This window comes from Anoplophora glabripennis, unplaced genomic scaffold (genome assembly GCF_000390285.2).
Source record: "Anoplophora glabripennis isolate ALB-LARVAE unplaced genomic scaffold, Agla_2.0 scaffold227, whole genome shotgun sequence".
NCBI classification, from domain to species: Eukaryota; Metazoa; Arthropoda; class Insecta; order Coleoptera; family Cerambycidae; genus Anoplophora; species Anoplophora glabripennis.
In genome coordinates, this window is record NW_019416488.1 from 57,754 (window position 1) to 82,605 (window position 24,852).

At 33.7% G+C, this 24,852-nt stretch overlaps 2 protein-coding genes across 2 annotated transcripts; both read left to right on the plus strand.

Moving 5' to 3' along the window:
* Positions 1–14,704: 14,704 nt before the first annotated feature.
* LOC108907070 lies at positions 14,705–17,941 on the plus strand. The gene is made up of 2 exons (XM_018710585.1): positions 14,705–15,577; positions 17,648–17,941. Exons 1-2 carry the CDS (start codon positions 14,705–14,707, stop codon positions 17,939–17,941), a joined length of 1,167 nt encoding a protein of 388 aa, XP_018566101.1.
* Positions 17,942–19,703: 1,762 nt separating this feature from the next.
* LOC108907071 (gustatory receptor 68a-like) lies at positions 19,704–21,145 on the plus strand. Its single transcript, XM_018710586.1, has 2 exons — positions 19,704–20,603; positions 20,846–21,145. Exons 1-2 carry the CDS (start codon positions 19,704–19,706, stop codon positions 21,143–21,145), a joined length of 1,200 nt encoding a protein of 399 aa, XP_018566102.1.
* Positions 21,146–24,852: the final 3,707 nt, after the last annotated feature.

Below are 24,852 nucleotides of genomic sequence, written 5' to 3' on the forward strand. Positions count from 1 at the left end.
AAAAGTATCGGAATTTTTTCTATGGCGTCGTCGCTACCCACGCAGGGGATGTTTACGATGACATATTGAGCGCAAATTCTATAATTCGACATAGAATGACGGTCAGAGATCGGCATCAGCATAAGAACTGGGTACTATCTTCAGTATGACTAGGACAATCAAAGAAAGTGACACCCAAAAACCATACTTTGGTTGATTATTAAAATGTAACAACCGTTTATTAAAGTGTAATAATTATTTATTAAAATATAATAAATGTTTATTAAAGTGTAATAACTTCTTATTAAAATGTAAAAGAAAACCAATACATAGATTTTGTTAAATATAACTGTCAATAAAATTATTACTTCTACAAAATATACAGAGGTGATAACTTCAGGAGATTGTTGCTTGGATTATAGTTTGCATCAAAAACCTTAATATATCTCGTGACTAGCCATGTACGATATTTTTACGAAATGATATTGAGCACAAACTCTATAATTCAGTACAGAATATCGTCGCAGGAATCTGTGTCAACATAAAAGGTGGGTGTCTCCAATATTACCAGGACAATAATTCAAAGAATGTGACGGAAACAGGTTGTATAATAAAAAGTGGAAAAATAAATAACTTATGGAAAAATAAAGCTGGGGAAGAGATTTTCAAAGAAATTATTGAAAAATGTATACTATATTAAAAATTACTGTTTATTAAAATATAATAACCGTTTACTAAAGAGTAATAAATGTTTATTAAAATATAATAAGTGTTTATTAGGGTGTACTAATTATTTATTAAACGTATAAATTTCTATTAATGAATAAATTTGATTAAATGCTAATCAAAATTGTGAATCTTATTTTTATAAAATATACATGGTATCTTCTATAAGTCTATTAGAAGATTCTTCATACTTCAGAAGATTGTTCCTTGAATTATTTTAGAATCATAAAGCTTTACTGAAATGACCCACTGATCGTTTAAAGATTTTGACTAATTACACCAACAATATCGGAATTGCTATGGCATATTGAACACAGATTCCATAATTGAATATACAAACACGTCACAGGGATCGGTGTCAGTATAAGAGGTAGATGCTGCCCTCAATATTACTAGGATATTGCAAAGAATGACATTCAGGGGTCGACAAACATTGACACTGAAAAATTAAAGCTGGTTTTCAAATAAATTTTTGGAAAACTTAAATATAGTGCACTTAAAATTATATTAACATGTAATGATCGATTATTAAAGTGTAATAGCGGATATTATTTTATAAGATGCAATAAATGCTTATTAAAATGCAAAAGTAGGTACCAAAAAGGAAATTTTACTAGTAAATTATATTTATGTCATCCTGCTTCTACAAAATATACAGGGTGTTTTCTAAATAACTGTCATAATTTCAGGGGGTTGTTCCTTGTATTACTTTAGATGATAAGGCCTTATTAAAATTGAACCGTACGGCTTTTTTAAATTAAAAAATAACTGTGCGAAAAATATCAGAATTGTTTTGCAGTTTCGTTACTAACCATGTAAGTGTGTTTACGACAAAAAATTGGGCACAAATTCTATAATTCAGTATACGTGTCAACATAAAAATAGGTAGTCTCTTCAATATTACTAGGACAATAATTCAAAGAATATGAGGAAAATAGATTGTAAAATTAAAAGCAGAAATCGGAATATAGGTTTTCAAAGAAATTCTTGAAAAATTTAACTATAGGAGACTTGAAATTGTTGTTTATTAAAGAGTAATAGTCGTTTATTAAGGCGTAATAATTGTTTATTAAAATTTAATAAATGTTTGTTAGGATGTAGTAATTATTAAAATGCAAAAAGTAGATATATTAATAATCAAATTTGACTAAACATGACAAATTACCGATTAAATTTGTGACCTGAATTTTTACAAAAGGTGTTTGCTAAGTCTATGTCATACCATCAGAAGATTGTAGTTATTATTTTAAATCAAAAGGCCTTAGGACTAAAATTACTGATATTTGGGATTACAGGGAATTGAAACTAAAACATATATAGTTATTATTTCAATAACTAGTAAAGTATTTGTCACAGATTGAGAAATTTTGAGCTAATGAGTTAACTATACACAGCCGCTAAACCAGTAACAGATATATTAGAAAATATTGTCACTGAAAACCACAGAATTTTTATGCCGCCGCTCAATATTTTATGTGATAATTTTTTTTCAAAATTACATACATTCTATTATTAGCTCCTTTTTACGGTATTCAGATAATTCACACAAATTCAAGAGAATATATTTATTTTTAAATTAAATGAACTCACGATGTTTTTCGACAAATATGCCAGTAAAAAATTATTTTATAAGTACTTACTATAATTATTCCAAATTTCGTTTACTTAAATTCGACAGTTTTTGAGAAAAATTGAAAAAAAAAACAGTTTACACCCTCTTTAATAGACTGTAACTTTTTAGTAGAGGCTCCAATTAAAAAAAAATGTATGAAAGACCCCCTTAAAATTTTCTAAGGAATGCAGTCCTGAATTTTTTGCAGACACTTATACAACACCCTGTATATAAATCGTTTTATTGAACCTATTTTTTTATTTTCAAATTCCAGAAAGCCTCACCACTTAAGAGGACAATGCGACTATCTGAATCACCGCCGGGTACATACCATTATTACCAACAAATTCGTTTCCTCCTCGTCGAACACTGTCGTTAAATAAAACTCAAACAAGTCCGTTGCGTCACCACTCCAAAAATCTTGACGTCGCCTTCCCAACATCGCCAAAATCGAAAAAAAAGAGAAGCAGAATCAGCCATTAGGCATTCCTTAAACAGTCATAAAGCGTACCTTGAAATCACAGGCCGGAGTCAAGTTCGAAATAAGAAGTCAAGTTTACGATTATGTAACATCGTACATAAGGCGAGAGAACGGCAGAAGTGAAATTTATCACATAATTTCTATAGTTACCGCATATGCGTGTGGCTTTCGCTTTTAGCAACACTGAGTTATTTTAACTATATCTGTTTAATTTTTGAAAAATATTAATGTCCAGACTTTTAAATCAAGAAAGATAGGTATGGCATAATAATAAATTGCTTATCGTCGACTGTATATATTTTTACAAATTACTATAAAATAAGTTTATTTATGTTACTTAAAAAAAAACTAAAATTTACGCAAAATATTTCTTTACTTTTTTCCATAACAGCCTAACCCTAAATATTTGCTTGATAGGCACCTCCTAAAACTACCCCTTATTCAACATGCGAGATTTGAATAAATCACGTGATTTACTGTCCGGATGCTGGAATCCAAGATTAAAATGTTGTAGTTGTGAATAAAATATCTACAAAGTCTTTTAAGGTAAAAAAATATCCAGTATCCTCCTATAAAGGGCACATTCCTTTTCGACTCAAAAGTCAAAAGTCTATTGATCTGTTAGAGGGTGCCACTTATACTCGTAGTACATTACATACAGGATTCCCCATATTAGACTATGCAGTTTGAAAGTCGAATAAAAACTTTCTGATCAAAGTAAATTAACTTTTTAATGGACTAATATGTAGCTAATTTTATGGGATTTATAACGAAAATAAACAATAAGTCAATTTTTAAAGATCATGTCTTCCAAATGCCCTCCTTCGACTTCAATGCAATTTTGAATTCTAAGTTCAAAATTTTGCATCACTCGACGCAGCAAATCTCCATTTATTTCTGCAATTTTATTTTGAATCTGCTCTTTCAACTCCAGAATTGTTGCTGGACGACTTGCATAAACTTTTTGCTTCAGGTATCCCCAGAGAAAAAAATCTGGGGCCGTTAAATCGGGAGATCTCGGGGGCCAATTCAAATTTCCAAATCGGGAAATTATACGGCCATCAAAAAAATCTCGCAAAATCCTCATAGTGTTTCTGGCTGTGTGAGCTGTAGCTCCATCTTGTTGGAATAATATGGCACCATTTAGTAGTCCCCGTCTAGTTAGTTCGGGGATAAGAAACGTTTGCAACATGTTTATGTAGCGCTCGGAATTAACTGTAACAGGACGGTTATTTTCATCCTCAAAAAAATAAGGACCGATAATTCCAAATGATGCTACACCACACCACACAACGACTTTTAGACTGTGGAGGTTTTTGGTAAACAGTTCGTGAGGATTTTCTGCTCCCCAGTACCTAAAGTTTTGCTTGTTAACAACACCGTCCAAATGAAAATTTGCTTCGTCGCTCATTAGCAAATTATGTATTCCTCCATGGTGCTGATTTAAAAATTCTTGACAAAATGTCAACCTCGCTTCTTTATCTGTATCACTGAGGTGATGCGCCATTTGGTATTTATAGGGGTGAAATTTTAAATCTTCATGCAGAATTCTGTGGAGGCTTTCCTTGGATATTCCTAGGGCAAGTGATTGCCGATTAGCAGATCTCTTAGGGCTTCTTGTGAAGGCAGCTCTCACTCGTTCAATATTTGCAGGCGTACGCACCGTTCTTCGACGTCCAGGTTTTTCAATGTTTTGCACAGAGCCATTTTCACGCCAATGACGAACCCATGCCGAAATTGTAACGCGTGTTTGTGCATCGCCCCTATTATTATTTCCAAACTGCCGTCGAAATGCACGCCGAACTTCTTCCACTGAACCAGTTCTAATGTAGACTTCCACGGAAAACACACGCTCTTGAATTGAATAATTCATAACGCAATGAAAATTGTTAAAAAATGAAAATTAAATTAAGTTGTGACATTTGTGACTAAAACAATGAAGTGTTTACTTTTGTCGTTGCTTAGAGACAGGCGCCTACTTGTTAAAATGTGATCCTAATGGTGTAGCATCATTTGGTAATATTGGTTTGATTTGCTTCGTCGAGTAATGCGAAATTTTAAACTTAGAATTCAAAATTGCATTGAAGTCGAAGGAGGGCATTTGGAAGATATGATCTTTAAAAATTGAATTATTATTTATTTCAGTCATAAATCCCATAAAATTAGCTACATGTCAGTCCATTAAAAAGTTAATTTACTTTGATCAGAAAGTTTTTATTCGACTTTTAAACTGCATAGTCTAATATGGGGAACCCTGTACATTTAATTTGTCATAACTTTTTTGTGACATGGTGTATTGAATTTTTAATAAAATATTCTTATTCTCCGACGGATGTTCTTAGAAAAATGAATACCTGTTAGATGTTCTGAACAACTGTCTCTTGAATATATGGATTTACTGACATCCGCAATTTTTTTTATACGTCCCAAATATATCGTGAGTCAATTTACGGTCATCCTGTACACTTATCCTTTGTAAAAAAAATATTAATTCCTTGGTAAAAAAACTTTAATTAAGATAAACGTTTATGATATTTGACCATTAACATCTATAAACGGGTTACTTTAACCGGTACATTTACCTGGTTTCTTATTAACCCGGCTAATTATAAAAAATATATGTGAGATTGCCGCCCGTTCTCTTCTGGGAAAACGACAGTGTAAATGAAAAAAAATATGTGCATAATATCCCATGAAACAATAGCCATTTTTTACTAATGGATACTGAATGTGCCATTTCCTCTATTAACCAAATTAATTTGCAAGGATATCTCACAGGAAAGAATACAGAAGCATATTAATACAATTAGAACTGTTGCCGGCGCGTCATTTTTTTACATTTGGATCATAATTGGTGTTGTTTGAAGGTGGCTTTGAAATTTTACAATTCTATCTGTCATTCTAACGGCAAGAATATGCGTAGGAAAAGGAGACCGTAGATTGGTGTTAACATCAACATATTCCTAAAAATTCAGATTCTTAAAAATTAACGTCATCTTTGATACCAAATACGAGGGATGCATGATAAGTGCCTGGCCTAAGCAAGAGATGGCGCTGCTAGTATTTAAAAATTGACATTTTTCGTAAATATAACCTTTCACAACAATACTGTCAAACTGTCAAGTCCCTGCATTGTTTAGTTTGTGAGTGCCAACCAGTCGGCAAGAATACCCTTTCTATGATTCCACAGTTTTTGAAACTAGAACATCCTGAAACATATACAGGTCAGTCATTCCGAAGAACATCGGCTACGTTACTGGCTAATGCAGGAGTTGATGTATTAGCAATCAAGAGACATGGTGGGTGGAAATCAGTTACAGTTGCAGAAAGTTATGTTGCTGACGGTTTAAGTAACAAAAATGAAATAGCCAACAGGATTCTTTACAATGACACTTCAACTCCAGGTTCTAATAGTACGTCGCATCATGCTGGATCGGTCAGATAATTCATTTTTAAAATTCTACATTTATTACATTACTTACCGCCTATTGATTGGTCCGATCACTTACCCATCGCTAATTTGTAATTGTCACTTACAAATGTCTCAACAAATTCAGGAGACAATTTTCCAGAGCGTGCGAAAATGTTAGTTATGCCAGTTCGTTATTTTTATGGCCACACATATAACAAGTCGTGTTTTAGAAAAAAAATATTATTTAAATATTTATATTTCCGTGCACTAATAAAATTATACATTATGTATAATGTTATAATCGTTACACTACCTACTAGCTTATTTAATTATTATCGACATTTTCTCATCAGTACCGCTTTTATGTTTCATTTAACGCAATGCATTCAAGTTTCCATTACGAAGGATTTTTCAAAAACTAACGAAATGACGTGAACTCCTAAAATTGTGCTTCAAATTCACCAAATTCCTCGGATCGACTCCTTGCAGTTTAAAGAAAACTTTTTTCCAAAAATTTTACTTCGCAATCGTTATCTTAACTGCCATCGTTCGTTTGACCTTCTACATATACATCGGCATGAAGTCGGTAGCATTTGCAATGGCAGAGATACCAGGCCAGATCCTACAGTATGTTAGAGCGATACCAAGAAGATCCACAATTTTTGCAACATATTATATGGACAGACGAGTCAAATTTTACGAGAGAAGGTACTTTAATAGACATAATACTCATTTGTGCTCATCTGAAAATCCTCATGTTATCCGGGAAAGAAACTTTCAAAATAAATTTTGCTTCTAAAGAGGATTTGATTGCTCGAATACGAAGAGCGTTCTATGAATTGTAGCTGAAATAGCAAAGGCGATAGAATCCATAATTGCTTAGCTGTTATTGGGGGTTGTATTCAACACTTATGACTTTTTTAATCTTAGTGCATTATTATTATCAGCATACGTAATTAAAATTGTGTATTACTATGTACGAAGTTGATTTTTTAGAATTCTTCTTAACTTTATTCTGCTCATTGGTGGAAAATTGGGATATGTCTCATCAAAAACTGTAAATGTTCTGCTTAGAATCTCATTGTAACGTCTGTGAATAAATAATAATAAATAATTGGTGATAGTTTAGTTGTTTGTTTTGAAGTTTTGCTAAAAATTCAACAGCTATCCTCACAAGAAATTACTTGATTTTAGTTGATTACACAAAAAATAGTAGATAACTTAAAAACTAGAAGAGATAGGTATAGGGAACCCTGATACCATTCGAAAGAGAATAAAATTGTGTATCAGAATATAGAAAAATATACAGGATGTTCCATTAAAAAAAAAACGACTTATGAAGGTTTGAAGTTAATTAGATTTCTAGCACCCTGTATGCAATTAAGCCACTTTAAAAGTATGGATGGGAAGCTTAGGGGTATAGCTATCCTCCCTATATATATTGTTGTTTTATCTTTCTTACTATAAAATACACATGGTTTGAAGCTAGTCACTGTTTCTCTCCATTTTTTTGAAAAAAAATTAAATATCTCGAACGGTTAATTTTAGGAATATGGAAACTACATAAAAGTCCACCTAAAATAACACGTAGAATCCAAAATTGCAATAATATATAGGGTGTTCCATTTAAAATAAGCAAGTTGATGGGGACTTCCGATATAACCGGAAGTGGTCGGCATTATTTTAGTTGAGAAAACCCGAAAACCCAAATTTTCAAAATTCAAATCGAAATAATTCTAATGGGCGGTCACCGTGAGACACCCTGTAGAATCCCAAAATTGAAAAAATTTATTCTATGCAGCGATTGATGACAATTTCAAAAAGTCAAAAGAGGATGGTTTTTAAATGATTTATGTGAGTTCAAATGCGTTCCATGTTTTTTTTAAAGCCCACTGTTCGTCCAAAAATGGACCAAATAACAACTTTTTTTTCAGTTTCTTTGTTTTTGGAAGCAGTTTTCGAAAAAAAATACAAAAAAGTTATTCAAAACTATCTTCTATTTTTTTCTCAACTTTTTTTAAAAAATCGATATATTTTTCATGTTTACACTTTCAATTATTTCTTTCAATTTTGGGATTCTGTATACATTTTCAAAAATTTTCAAAATGGTGTTATGTGAAATAAGCTAATTAAAAAAAAATTCAATCAATAAAAAAATAGAAAACGGAAAAACACCACAATCTGAGGATTTATAAAAAATGTAAAAGTTTTTTTATAAGAAAAGAAAAAAAAATTCAAAAATGGTAATCGAAAAATTTTCTTTTTTTTTAAGATTGAAAAAAAATAGTGTAGATAATGTGTAGACAATTTTGATCAATTTTTTTCCAAAAAGCACTTTTAAAAACAAAAATTTTGAAAAAAAAACGTCCGGATAACTCAATTTTTGAAAAAGTTATGGTTATTTAAAAAAAAGCCATTTTCTTCAAAAATTCATAACTATTTTTGAGTTGGGTGAAAAAATTTGAAAAAATTCTCAGAGATGTTTTCAATAGGGTAGAAAACAATAAAAAAGTTCCAGCCAAATCAAAAGTGGTCGATTTGGCGCGGAAAGCCCCTATATTATATCATTATTATAGGTATTGTTACATTATTATAATGATATAATATTTTATTATTATAATTTTAGACAATACACCTAAACGGAATTTAGCCGGCGACCATGTTTGTGACGTCATAACGTTACTACGCTACCGAATTTTACAAAGTATCATGCCAAACATTCATGATGAATCTAAATTGATAGGCTACATTTCCTCCCGCGGAAGGAAACCGCACATGCTCTGTGGCTCAACGTCGACATATTAAATATTAACAACTTGAACAGAAAAAGCGGTGATTTAGAAAATACTACTGGCCTTATTTACTCATGTTGACATGCAGCACTGTTAGTTTTATACTTAATAAACAAGCTCATATAATTATCAGTTGATTTTTCACCAGCAGTGCAGTAAATAACCCTTACTTATCAATATGGAGGCGTCGTTCTACTATGAGGAATATTTTAGAAACCAACAAAATGACATAAAACTTCTAAAATTTTGTTTCAAATTTACCAAATTCCTTGGACTGACTCCTTACAATTTAAAGAAAACGTCAATCCAAAAATTTTACTTCGCAATCGTTATCTTCACCGCTATCAGTCTTTTGATCTTCTATGAGTACATCGGCATGAAGTCGGTACCATTTGCAAAGACAGAGCTACCAGACCTGATTCTGCTGTATGTGAGTTACTTTAACGAATTTTCTTTCATGGCAGCGAGTTTGTGCAGGGGGAACGTATTTTTTGAAAAAAATTGGAACAGACTCTTCACCTCCTTGAACCAAACAGAGATACTGGTCAAGGAATTTGGAGTGAAACTCAATTCCGCCAAGAGTCTCAAGACGCTGTACTTGAAGCTTTTTATAATTTTTATCACTTGCTTGCCTTTCCATTTGGTCCAAGTTCTTTTTCTTCTAATGGAAAAGAATTATGGGTTAGCTGTTTCCTTCTTTGGATGGTTCGTTACAGATTCGTACTGCGTGGCGATTCAGATTTTACTCATGTCGTTGAACCAAATGTTGGACGGAAGGTATCAGTTTCTTAACCGGCGCCTGCAAGGGATTAATGAAATGAATAAAGAAATGATGGATGTGGTGTTGAACATGGACAAGCTTTGTCACAGCGTGATGAACGAAGTGAACGAAATATTTGGATGGCACGTATTTTTCTATATAAATCTGAACGTGATTTTCCTCATACGTGTGATAGAGCATAGCCTTTTGACACAGATGGGGATAAGATCTTTTGACATCTATACTGCTCAAAGTATTGTTTATTGCACTGGCTATACGGTGAATGAACTTTTTTCTTTTTAATAAAATTCTAATTCGTACTCTTTTCAGATCTCTACAGTACTGTTAAGTTTGTCATTCGATTCAGTAGAATGCAGTGGCAAAGAAGTGATCAAGACCTGCTTCTTGCTCCGTGAAAGCTCCGAGAGTAAACTAATGAAAGTTCAACTCCTCCGAATGGCCAAATTTGCAGAAGAGTGGAGACCAAGATTTACAGCAGGATTCTACAAAGTCAACCAGTTGACTTTAGCCTCCATATTCAATGTTACCATGAAGTACATACTAGCTATAATGCAGCTATATTTTGGTCTTAACTACAACCAGAAATGATCAGTTTCGTTCGCTGTCTTTATCTTTACTAGGATGACCCACTCACATTTTATCTATACACATATTGGACGTCGATTGGACACTGGAGCTACCAGACCAAATTCTACTGTTTTTTATCTACTCAAACGATTACAATTTCTTCGGCGGAAACATGCTTTTTGGTCAAATTTGGAACAAGCTGACTCAAAATCAAAGTTTGAAACTGCTGTACTTTTCCGTAACCTCTTTGCCTTTTCATTTGTTTCAAATTTTCTACTTTTTAAATTAAATATTGTATGACACAACTGTAATGAACCAGTTTTAAGTTTGATTTTTATACTATGGATTTTGCCGTATATTTTTGAATAGATTATTTTACTCCGGTAGTTTATTATCAAAAATTATAGACGGTGTTCCATTTTAAATAAACTTTCTAGACAGAAGTTGTAGGGTTCTGAAGGGGACATTCGATGGTGACCTTGACACAAAGGTCAACCGTAGAGGTCATTTAAAGGTCAACTTGGAGTTTTAGATAAGACATATATTTCTGACAGCGGAAATGAATAGAGCGGAAATTTTTACGTTCATATATGTCCTTATGTTATTGGTCAAAGTTACGCTAAATTTTAGGGTCAAATAAATAAGGTTTTGAATAAGATTTTTCGGGAAAGTACTTACAACGAATGAATCTGGTTGAAAGTTTTTTGGTTTGATGAGATCATACAATGATGACCTTGACCTTGACCTAGAGGTCAAGCTTGAAGGATATTTGAAGGTCAAATCATGTTACGAAATAGGAGAACCCTGGTTACAGCCCCAGTAAGAAACAATAGATAGCGTTTTCTCAGTTTCTGCAACAGGAACCAATAATTGCATTTCTGTCTGACTTGAGGATTAATATGGCAACGTCGCAATCAGCTGACAGCAAGGAGGGAATACATTTGAAAGACCTGATAAAAACGAAATTGATTTCAAACATATACATTTTTCCTAAATCCCATGTACATTGTTATCAACAATAAATTATCCACAACAGATGATTTTTTCTAATGTTTTTAAAAAGTAGATTAATTAAAAAAAAAACAGGAAGCTGTGATATATTTATTGGAATAAAAAATACAGTTGATAAATCCTTTTAATATGGATTATAAAAACATCGTAATCATTACCCAGCAATATTTAGGGTTACATAAAGTTGATTAATATAATTAGTAATACTTGAAATAAAAGCATTTGTACGGAATTCCGTACAAATTCCGTTCAGAGAACCTTCAAAATTGCATCCAACATTTTCTTTGAATTGGACGAGAGATGGGCGCTAGTGTCATTTAATTTCTTTAGAACTAAATTAACATAATTCTCCTTGTTTTACCAATTCACATGATTTACGGATTTTAAATGAAGGATACAAATCTTCGCGAGGATAATACGATATATTTGTCATATATAATAATTGTATTGTACATAGTTTACACACAATACATTTTTGAACGCGTACGCATCTTTACCCGAATTTGAGCGCAATATCTCCGATGTCCGAGGTCTATAGGTTCGCACAACTGCTAGTCAATTATTAGCGCTGTTCCACATCTACATAGTCTTTTCTTTATGCGTTCATTAAATATAATTTAAAACTACTTAAATATGATATTTTTATGTTGTTAATTAGTCAACATGTATGCTATGTGCATATGAGTAGATTTTTTGCTATTTAGATAACGTTTATCGCAAATAATTTCAATAGAATTTAGTTTTTTCAAATTGGCAGCGGGCTTTAGTCCCATAAGAAAAGCATATGACCCCCCTGCCCTCCTCACTTCCCTCAGCCCCCAAAATGTACCTCCTTAAATATTGATAACAGTCGTGTTCTAGGAAAAATTACATATTACTTTTATTTACCTACTAGCGTTGTCATGCATTTGTCATATATGTTAATGTTATACTCCGTAGTCTCATGCATATAATTATCAATCGATTTTCACGAGCAATGGTGCAAATCCCTCTTATTTATCAAAATGGACGCGACTTTCTACTACGAGGAATTTTTCAGAAGCCAACAAAGTGACGTAAAGTTCCTACAATTATGTTTTAAATGCTCCAGATTCCTGGGCTTGACTCCGTACAGATTAGACAAAACACCAGTACAAAAGTTTTACTTCACGATCATTATTTTAATTGCAATATCATTTCTTCTGTTCTACATACATAGTGACCTCAGTTTGGCGCTGAAGATGGGAGATGTACCAGACCAGATCCTGATGGTAATGATGCACTTGACTGAGTTGCTCTTTATGGTTATCGTATTCTTTACCGGTAACTTACTTTCTGATAAGAACTGGAACAGACTCTTCACCTTTTTGTACCAGACAGAGGTACTAGTAAAAAAACTTAGTTCGACATCCAATTTCACGAAGAGTTTGTATTGGTTATATTTTGAGTTGTTCACAATCTTTACCACCTGTTTACCCCTTCACATGTATCAGATTTCCGTTTTTTTGAAGGCAAAAATGTACATATTGGCATTTAACTATTTTGGATGGTTCGTGACAGATGTGTACTGTGTAGCGATTTTATTCTTGCTCATAACCTTGAATACAGTTATGAATAGAAGGTACCAATTTCTTTGCCAATGTCTTCGGATAATAACAAAAGCAAGCGAAGAAGGAGCAGGTCTTACAGATATAAAAATTGTCTTGAAGATGTACAGGATATGCCATCGTGTAACGCAAGAAATAAACGCTATTTTTGGTTGGCACGTGTATATTTACATCATTAAAATCCTGAGCTTCTTCATATGTTTGGTGGAATTTAATCTTTTGGCACAGATGGGTGAGAGACATATTCCAGAACAAGTTGTCCAGAATTCAATATATTGTGGTTCCTATGCGGTGAGTATACTATTTTGGAGTTTAGATCAAAAGACGAAATTATATTTGAATATACAATTCTTTAAAAATATCACTGTCAACAGAAGTTTATCATTCTTCTCCCTGTTATTGCCGAGGATTTTGTCTTCGATATAATAAATTCTGTTTTAGAATCACTTTGTCTATGAATAACAATTTCTTTTCAATATAATTTTCACAGCTAGAGCATGTACCGTCGGTAAATAGTGTCAAAATTTCTAAATTAATAACACTGGAATTCTCATTTATGAAAATAAAAAACAACAAAGGTCCAAGGACAGAACCTTGAGGTACTCCGTATTCTAAACTTAGCTTCATATTTACGATTATTCATTTCTACAATTTGTCACAGCTGAATGATATCATTTACCCTTTAAGCTATAAGTTTGTCAAGTAATAAGTCATGGTTTCAACATGATGGGGCTCCTCCACATTTTGGAGGTGTGGTACGGGCAAACTTTTCTTGATAAATGCATTGGACGCAGAGGGGAAATTGAATGGCCAGCTAGGTCTCTCGATATGACCCCGCTCGACTTTTTTCTGTGGGGTCACATAAAACATGTAGTTTACAAAAATAAGCCGCAAAATATCGAAGGATAAGGCATGACATTTCAACTATTCCTCCCAACACCCTTATAGACTCACTACAAAATTTTGTTCAGCAAATTCATTACTGACAAGAGGTAAATGATGAACACTTTGAGCACCTTATGAAATAGAATTCCAAGGAAAATATCTGTTGTTTATTAAAACTTGTTTTCTCTCTTTTTTTATTCTGGCATAACTATTGTTTTTATAAGATTTAAAATATCCAGGGCCTTCATTAAAAAATACATGCATTTTTATTAACTTTGAACTATTATAAGCTTGTTTTTAACTTGCTTTGTTAGTATGGGTCAAATCTTGCAACTGAATTTTAAAACAGTTATTCCCAACTGATTGAGCTGAAATTTTGCATACACGTTCAGTTTGGATGACAATGCATGGTTAGCGAAGTGACGTCATTCTAAATCCAGTATGGCGGACTCCCAAAGATGGCGGACCAGTTATTTTTTATGCACCCCCATAATACGGGTATCAAATGAAAGGGTTTGCTGAGAAGAATGCGAAAATAAAATGACGTCACTAAAAAAATTGTTATACATGAACTTATTAAAAAACCCTAAAACGTTTGTCTTATAATTTTTTCGATAGCTATCTTACTTTAGGAGATAATTGACCGTTTTCATACATATCAGCGACCCAGTATAATCACGTATAATTTAGAATTTTATTATAAACGCAAGCACGTGGTTTAATTTGACATTTCCATGATCCAGAAACAATTCATTACATATTCATGCAGTTATGCGGTATACTATAATACGTTATTGAAATTACACAGATTCATATATGTAATTATTAATCGACTTTCCACCAGCAATGTAGAAAACCGTCTATTTAACAAAATGGATGCGGCTTACTTCTACGAAGAGTTGTTCAAAAGTCAACAAAGTGATATAAAACTTTTCAAACTATGGTGTAAACGCACAAAATTCCTGGGGCTGACTCCTTACAGTTTAAAGACAACGAAACTCCAAAAATTCGTCTCTTGCGTCATTATCTCTCCCGCACTAGCCTTTTTGATATTCTTCATGTATACGGATTCGAGGTTAGCAATAGAAGCTTTAGAGGTGCAGGACCAGTTTATACAGATTTTGCTCCACTTGAGCGAATTGTTCTTCATGATTGCCATCTTCCTCAGCGGCAATTTGCTTTTTGATAAGAACTGGAGGAAACTTTTCACCTCTTTGTACCAAACGGAATTACTGGTCAAAAAACTAAACTCGAAATACACCTCCAAGAGCTTATGCTTCCTATATCTTGAGCTATTCATAATTTTTGCCATCTGCCTACCTCTTCACGTGGTCCAAATTTTCTTTTTACTGAAAGCAAAGCAATTCGCGATAGCGTTTATAAACTTTGGATGGTTCACCATAGACATATACAGCGTGATAACCTTGCTGTTACTGCTACCACTGAACAAAATATTAAGCGGGCGGTATCAGTTCCTATGCCAGTGCCTTGAGACAGCAAGCCAGTATAAACGGGAAGAGAAACGTGGTCTTGTTGAGGTAAAGTTGGTCCTGAAGGTGTACAGATTATGTCATTGTGTGGTGAAGGAAGTTAACACGATATTTGGCTGGCACGTATACTTTTACATAATTAAGAACCAGAATTTCCTCATAACTCTTATTCAACACAATCTTTTGGCGCAGATGGGCGAGAGAACCATTAGTGAACAATTTGGGCAGAATGTAGTATATTGTCTGTCATATGTGGTGAGTACAGTTCTTCGAAAATATAGATAGGCAAGTGACGCCAAGGAACCTGTTCACAAAGCGTTCGCATTCGCTTCTTAACCGTCAAACGTCACACTTGGAGTGGGCCACCTTAGAGGCCACACTAGTGTGAATTGGGATTGTGCCAACTTTCAACCTTTATGTTTTCTTTATATGTTAACGAAAACGTATTTTTTTAATCAAAACTGGGATTCAATTTTCCGAGAAATCGAATGATGCAATTAGTTTTGAAAAAAAATTGTTAATAAAAATGCGATTCAAAAAAATCGTTTTCCAAAAAATGATTTTTTTTTAATTCGTATTTTTTCTATAAATAATGGTTAGAGAAAAAGTAAAAAAAAGGATTTTGAAGTTCAAAGTCCATATTTTTAAGAAAAAAATATCCCATATTTCCTGGTGTCTCGAATACAGGGTGTTTCTCCACGAACTCCATCGATGGATATCTGGGAAACCGCTCGAAGGATTTTTTTGAAACTGTGGTGGTGTGATGCGGTCCGTAGGGCCTATCAAGCTAAAATATTTTCGTATTTCCGATTATACCGGAAGTCGATACCAACTTTCTTATTTTAAGTGGAACCCCCTGTATATTAATGCATTTTTGGAAAGAGCATTTATTTCTAAGTTGAAAACATATAGCACATTCCATACTTAGGATTGATCGTTTCCGAGATATTTAGATTTTTAGGTAAAAATTGACAGACGGAGACTGTCAGCAAAATTTTGTTTTCCCGGAAACACAAGTTTATTTTTTTGTGCGAATTGGACATTTTGTAGAGAAAGATCTAATTTATCGGATTTGACATGAAAATTTTCCAATTATACAAGGTGGTCAAAAAAAATGATTGAATATGAAGTTCAGGAAATGTAGAAAACTCGAAATTTTTAAATGGAAACCACCAATTTTTTTTAACATATTCGCATTCTACATTAAAATTGAGTGTAACTTTGTTAAAGTTTCCCTATACCTAAACCCAATCGTTTTCACTTTATTTACGAATAAACATTGCCCTTTTCCGATTATTTTTTTTTGGCCACCTTGCATAAAAATTGGAAAATGTCAAATCTGATAAATTAGATCTTCCTCTACAAAATGTCCAGTTCGCACAAAAAAATAAATCTGTTTCAAAAATTAAATTTTGCTGACAGTGCATCTGTCAATTTTTACCTAAAAATCAAGATATCTCGGAAACGGTCAATCCCAAGTACGAAGTGTGCTATATGTTTTAAACTAAAAAATAAATGTTCTTTCCAAAAATGCAATAATATACAGGGGTTTCCATTTAAAATAAGAAAGTTGGTATCGACTTCTGGTATAACCGGAAGTACGATGACCTTGAAAATATTTTTAACTTGGTAGGCCCGTATCACACCATCGCAATTTCCAAAATATCCTTAAAGCGGTTTCCCAGATATCCATTTATGAAGTTCGTGGTGGGACACCCTGTATATAGTCATTTTTTGAAGTTGTGATTTTTGGCTCTTTTCCTGTAAATTGATGTTTATGTTGCACTGTTTTGCATAAAAATATTAGACAATATTAATCACAAATATCGACAAATACATGTAATCCGTTAAATTTATTAAACCATTTATGAAAAAAAATGTTTGAAAATTTTATTAAAAATAACTAAATAAAAAACGTTCTCTCCATTCGACACGTAAAATGAGGTGAAAAAATGGGAAATTTGCATTTCAATTTACTTTATTTCTAGATTACATGATATAAATTCAGCTACACTTTTGCGCACACTAAAGTCACACTAGTGCGAATTCGCACCGATCGGCCATTTAACCGACAATAACAAACCGAAACCAACCGTGATAAGGCTCGACTGTTTGGGCTGTAGAAGGAATTATCGTGGTGGGGGGGAACCCTCGGCAGCTGCTACCTGAGAAATGCCAGCTGTTCAAATTAAAAAAAAAACGGTGGTGCGAATTCGCACTAGTGTGACCTTTCAGAGTTAACACACCCTTATATCAAAATTACTGGTCAATTTTTCGCAATAACTCATATGTTTCGTGATATTGAATTCCTTAACATTGTTCCAGATCTGTATGATACTGCTGATCATGTCATTCGACTCAGTCGAGACAAGCGGGAAGAAACTGATTATGACTTGCTACTTGCTTCATGAAAGCTCCGAGAGTCCACTAATAAAAGAGCATCTCCTTCAACTGGCTAAATTCGCAGAAGAATGGAAACCAACGTTTTCAGCTGCTGGATTCTATACTGTCAACAAACTGACTCTGTCTTCTATTTTTAAGGCTACTATCAAGTATTTAGTGGCCTTGATGCAACTCAATCTTGCTATGGCAGATTCATCATCATCGCGAGAGAATTAAGCACTCGCGGATTCTTTCAAATTAAAATTGATGAAGTACTTCAATTTTATTAATTTTGCAGTCAATAAAAATTTAATTGTGCAATAGTAACAATATTCATCATTGTGCTATAGTAAACCATATTCAAATAATGTGTTGTACTTTATATTAGAGAAAATGAAGAAATTAATATTGTCAATAAAAATATCATTTAATTTACTAATAACTTATCAGACCACTTATAAGCTCGGGAGGCAAAAATAATCAGCATCATATGAACACTTGAAAGTACCGTTGTTTAAATATTTTGTGCAATGCAGTCAGCCGTTAATAGCTGTCATCTTGAAGCATCGGCTCTTGGTCATGAAAATATTTGCCCATGCAAATTAATGCTTTAAATAATGAGGTATGGGATCGTCCTTTTATTTTTCATTTTTGGATGACTAATGATCGTAAGTGCATTTCAAAGTATTAAATTAATTGTACTCAAGAAGTAAATAAATAAAATCGCGATAATTATAAAAGATATATGTTAATTGCACAAAAAAAAAACATACACATTAACAAATTAGACATATATCCATTTTACGCACAATTAAATACTATTATTTTTTGGAACTGAACATTTGAATTTATCTATCACGATGCAAAAGAGAAAAATACTGTTCGCTTCACAAGAGTCGTTTAAAGAAACAGATAAAAACGACTTAAAAGCACTGAAACTATGCATTGATATCTGTAGAATTTTCGGCCTGATTCCACTCAAACAACCAGGACACAACTAAAACCACCCACACTTGGATTGTATTAATGACAACTGGTGACTTATATTCCTTCAAATCATCATTTCTTATACAAATAAAGGGACCAGGTCGCATTAAAAACCTTGCGAACATGATGGCAGACAAACTCCTCTTCGTTACTTATCTTGTGATCAGAAATATATGCTTGATGAAGAACTGGCAGATATTCCTCCAAGCCATCATCGAATTAGAAGCAGTTTCGGATAAATTCGATTTCAGTGTTACCAAAATTAAGCTAATTTTCCATTTGAAGTAGTCGTGCTTATAAAATGATGTACTCGCAACTGTACTTAGTACTGCTATAGCTGGATATCTCATAAAAAGTATACTATAATGCTTACTTTGATCAGTTTTACACATAAGCGTTATGGCGTTTTGTGAAGAGAAGATTTATGTATCTTAACCAACAAATCCAGCGATTTCAGTGCAAAGGTTCCACTAGACATGATAGAGCAACTACCTCGATTCTAGAAAAGGATGAATGGAGTCATGGAACAATTAGATTAGTCTTACAAGTTAGACTACAATCGCTGCCAACGATGTAATGCCAAGGGATTCGTTGTAGTTAGACTGGCATCTATGATTTATTCAGTATAGCACCCAGAATATTTTTATAGAAAATTCAAGTGCACAAAAATTACTTTTTGAAGAACAAAATAAGAATTACAGCAATTGAAGTACTGACAATAAAGAAAAAGGGATAATTTAGGTATTATTGCAACTTTACAGTAATTAGGTTTATCAAAAATATTTTCCAAGACCGCATACACCCCGTACACTTAATTTCATGGAAAATTTATCTTCTGCGCATCAAACTATCTTGAATCGATTATGATTTTACTTTCCCGATAAAATATTCATTACGTAAACAAAGTTCATGCTACATTTAATGGATTGGTTTGTTAAAATTTCCATTAGTACGGAAAAGCAGTCGACAACATTTACATCACTGCATACAAATAAAGGGTTTATTAAAAAATATGAGCAGTAGAGTCAGGGATAACCTTTCCTCAAAAGTCGCATCAAAATCAACGCACATATCTGTTAACCTACAAAACGATATAGAAGTGTTTAGAGTTCTGCTCAAATATACCAGATGCATCGGAGTGACTCCTCTTAGCATGAAAGCAAACAGTCCGAGACGTGTCATCACAAAATGCGTCGTTTCTTCATTGGTGATGGCTTATTTCCTTTTCAACTTCATCACCTTCATACTGAAGGTGAAATACGACAGATTCGACAACACATTTTTCGTTTTCATAAAAACTTTGTTCTACGTATCCAGGACTCTATTCGTCACCACGTCTCTGGCAAAAGCAAATTTGTTCCATTGCACAAACTGGAAGAAGATTTTCGCCACTTTGAAACAAATAGATCTGATGATGGTAAAATTTAACTTCAGAGTAACACGTACTCGTCCTCTGCTCTACTTTGACACATTCGCCGGTATCATTGTCTGTGTATTCTCCCGTATATTCCATTCAGTTGTTTTGATATACTTTGGAAGACCGCATGAGATTTTGACGTTACTCGGATGGGCTGTGTTTCCAGTTTACATGACTTCCGTCACAACGTTTCTCTACATCTTGGCGAAAATACTGCACAGCAGGTACGACCACATGGACGCTGTTGTGGTAAAACTACAAGAAATAACAGACATAAACGTCCTTAGGTCGAGAATAGGGGGTATTTTGAAAGTGTACAAGAATTTGCACTTGCTGGTAGAAGAATATAACTATGTATTTGGGTTGCAGATATTTCTCTGCGTATTCTCTACTTTTGTGATCATTGTGAGGTTGCTGAGTAGAGTTGTGATAGATACTTTGCTGATAGGAATCAACATGACAATTGTAATGATTTTATATACTGCAATATACTTGGTAGGTATCGTACAATTGTATACCAACGCGATTTTTCAATGACTAATTAAAGAAATCTTAAGCTTTGCTGATGTAAAGGGTGACTTTAGAATTTTAACTAAAATTTATTTCGATTATAATGTGCCACCGAAAATCTCAGACTCTTAAAGTTAGATTTCCAAAATCCTAAAATTAGAACTTTATTGTTAATTCAAAGGTTCAGCAGAAAAACAGTAAGTAAACAATTGACCTCTTTATTTTAGTATTCCTTGGTTCTGTTAACGATGGCTTGCGAATCTGTCGAAAAAAGCGGTAGAAGCGTCGTCAAAAATTGTTATAACCTGCATGGTACTGAAGAAGACTACCAAATAAAAGAGCAGATACTACTTTTGGTTACTTATCTCAAACGATGGTCCCCTACTTTTTCGGCAGCTGGATTCTTCAACGTCAACCAGAGAACATTACCAGCATTGGTCTCCGCCATTGTTTCTTATCTGGTGTTGGTGGAACAGTTTGATTTATCCTTACAAGAAGAGAAGAAAAAACATTCCAGATTAGTCTAATTGTAAGATTCTAAATTATGTTTTAATCTTAGATAGAAGTTGATAGTGTCTATATTTCACCATTCTTTTTTCGTTTAGTAAATAAAGAATAACTTAAGTTTCGCATCGAAAAGGTACATTTAATCAAATAGCAACATACTGCGGAACTCAAGTCAGTGGCACGAAAATCACCCACTTTTCGAATGTCCCGCCCCATCGTCTTCTGACAAAGCAGCAATACGCAGAGGGTCAAAATTGACAGTCTTAGCAGCGTAGGACGATTGAGAGAAATTTCACCCACCTTTTGAGAGACCAGGACTTGCACATCCAAGCGACAGAATATGATAAAGAAAAGTTGCAACGTATTTTCGAACTTTCGGCCTCGAGAATAGCTCCACATTGACCAGAAATATGCAACCACGTCTACATACCACCAGGAGGACAACAGCTATAGTCTGTTTAGAAATGAAAGAGAGTAATAAAAGCTTATTATGTATGCAAATCGTAAATAAATGTAGTACTGGTGGTTATATTCAATATTTTTATATTATGTATTATCGGTATAGATGAGGTGTACTTTTAAAAAAACTTTGTGTGACCGGGTTGTACTAAATTGTAGCAGGTAGCTAAAATTTAATCCCCGACAATCCGTCTTTGTCTATGCCGCTTCAATTTCTCGGTCCATTTCTCTTATAAGTAAACAATATAAAAACAGCATTTCAAAACATGAGGCTACTTTAAGCATCATAACCGGGTTAAGAGGGTTTTTAGTAATTCAAATAAAATTATTCAATATTATTATCAAAATATTTATTTAAATTTAATGAATAGACTTTTATTCCACACAAAAATATATGTATTTTGAAAATTCAAATTATGGTGAGTAAATGTAGTGTTGTATAAATGTACAATAAAGAAAATAAAAAAGTAGGTATATTAAAATTCATCCTCTGAATATTCTGATGAATTATCTTCGTCTCCTAGATTGATAACGATAGGTTCCACAGTAACGTCAATTAAATTATCGAGTTCCCACATTTTCTCCTCTTCTTTTTGTACATGATGTATACATCTTTGCCAGTTATCTGCAGTTACTCGTTCCAAGGAATTTTTTAACAAAATTTTCACGTCACTTAATTTAAACGTCGTATTATTTCGCGCTACATCTCCTTTTACCTGCGCCCAGACTAATTCGATTGGGTTAAGTTCACAGTGATAAGGTGGTAACCGTAGTACCGTTATTTGGCGATTTGTTGCCATTTCATCGATAACATATTTTTTCTGATCTTTATTAAGATTGACAAGTGTCAAAAGTTCCTTTTTCACCATATTTGTTTCAAAAGAAATGTTTTTTCCGGATAACCATTGAATTATATCGGCTTTCCTCCAAGCAGTCGTAGGCGTCCGCTCGGTCTGCCGTGAATGGTAACTGGCATTATCCATGACAATTACAGACCCCGGAGGAATAAGATCCAACATCTGTGTAAAATACTCTTCGAAAACATCTGCGTTCATGTCTTCGTGATAGTCACCTGTATTTTTAGATTCAAATAAAAGTAAACCGCCATCTACAAAACCACTGGCACTACCTATATGTGTCACTATTAATCTTCGCCCTTTACCTGAAGGTGCCTTGAACCCTGTTGAAAGTCCATCCAAAAATGCTTGTCGAAAACTTTTTACATTTTTATCTTGCCATACTTTTGTTACAGTATATCCCTCGTTGACCCAAGTTTCGTCTAGATAATAAATATTCCTCCCTTCGTCACGGAATTTTCTAATTGATCTTAAGTAGGATCTTCGCCAACAAATAATTTCATCTTTATCGATAAGAACTGACTTCCTGTTCTGCTTTTCCCAGCAAAAATTCAACTCTCGTAAGACGGCCCATAATTTGCTTCTACTGATTTTTGGCAAATCGTTGTCCTCTGAAAGTTCACTTAAAATTTTGTTTAGCGTTGGTATTTCTTTTTTAAAATAAAATGAGTGTACTTTTCTGCGAATGACATTTTTGAAGAAATCATCTATAACGACTTTTGACCTCCCTGTAGATGATTTTGGGGGATTTACAGTATCTTGTTCATTTTTTGTTTCCTTTAAAAGTCTGTAGATAGTCGATTTTCCAATCCCTGTCATTTTTGTTAGCATTAGTGTTACCCGATAATTACCTGAAACGAAATATTACCACGCCCATGGCCGGTTCTTATCTCGGGGTTTTATTACTCTCTTTCATTTCCAAACAGACTATAGAAGGAGAACGATGTTGTTATTAAAATGTTTCCCACCTTTTCAATTCAACCGGCGTTGCTCCACGTTGAGAAATCTGCGGTGTTAGCAAGGACCGCGTTCGACCCTCACAACCCTCAGCATGGGCAGTTGCGGGCTTCAACTATTATCAATCAGAACCCTTTATAACAAGCACGTTCTATATGTCTTGGTTAACATTTTCTGCACGATTTAATTACAAATTCTTGTATTTGGATGAGGTTCGGTTGACAAATCCACTTTCTGCTTGTCATATTCTGTCAGTTACTGCACGTTTTTACTGTAATATATATTTTTTAAACATAAAACACACCACAGAAATGAGACAACCCCCAAATCCAAAGCCAAAGGCTGTGCGAAATGAGGCTTGGCATAAATTACTCTATCTTGTCATCTGTGACCAGAACGTGTACGTTGTTCAGACAAAAACAATTGATTATCTCGACAATGGTAAGTTTTAAACACCATGTACATTTAATAAATTCTACCTAATATTAACCAAGGAATTCAAAAAGTTCAATAATATACAGGGTGTTCCATTTAAAATAACAAAGATATTTTCTTTGCTTGGCCCACATGATTCCAGACAACTTTTATTAAAACCATTTCTCTTTATAAATTTTACAGTTGCAGTTACAGAAGAATCCCTCTTAGGTGGAACACCCTGTATATTTTACAGGGTGTCCAAAAGTGGGTAACCGAGTTATAGCTTATAATCAAACGGACTGTACCTATATCAACTATTAAGTATGATTTTTTGTTTAGAATTCACTTGAATATTAATATTAGTTAAAGGTTTCATTGAAAATACATGTTCCGTTTCACAAGAAAAACAAGTATTTGCTGTGCTATTATATCAGTTACGACTTGCTATTTAAACAGACACCACAAAAGCACTAATTTGCTTATTAAAAATGCATGTAAATCTAAGCGGTAACACTGAGTTGACCTAATCGTCCACTAGTTCGATTCGCATTGAACAAAATGAAAGGTAGACACGCAAAAGTGCACCCGAGGAATTTCTCTCGGTTTCCAGACAAACTTTCCCTTCAGCACGTCCAAAAAGGGATGAGTTTAGGTCCCTACACCTTCTATTTACCTTGGGACGATACATATGCGTTATACCTTTTAATTTAAATAGCGGGTTATGTGCAAGGTGCATTGCCGTCCTGTTAGTCGCTGTGAGTACTTTTAACCTAGTTATCTCGACGATAAAGTTTTTTCAGGGAATGGATGTACCGATTACAGAAATGATAACGTATTGCCTATCGTTTTTGATGTACTATTTTCATGTAACAACCTGCCTATTGGTATCAAACGTATTCCGAAGACGGCATTGGACCAGATTCTTCAAACTCATGGTCCACCTGGAAAAACTTGTGATTAAATGTAAATTTGACGTGACCCGAAACGTCTGCTTTGTATACGTTGAATTATTAATGATTTACGTCATTTTCACGGCT

What these genes read in the sequence shown, in the direction of transcription:
- LOC108907070 (XM_018710585.1), top strand. Translation starts at nt 14,705, where the DNA reads ATGGATGCGGCTTACTTCTACGAAGAGTTGTTCAAAAGTCAACAAAGT. An exon ending in TATATTGTCTGTCATATGTG is followed by an intron (nt 15,578 to 17,647) that starts GTGAGTACAGTT and finishes ACATTGTTCCAG; the next exon opens with ATCTGTATGATACTGCTGAT.
- LOC108907071 (XM_018710586.1), top strand. Translation starts at nt 19,704, where the DNA reads ATGAGCAGTAGAGTCAGGGATAACCTTTCCTCAAAAGTCGCATCAAAA. An exon ending in TATATACTGCAATATACTTG is followed by an intron (nt 20,604 to 20,845) that starts GTAGGTATCGTA and finishes TCTTTATTTTAG; the next exon opens with TATTCCTTGGTTCTGTTAAC.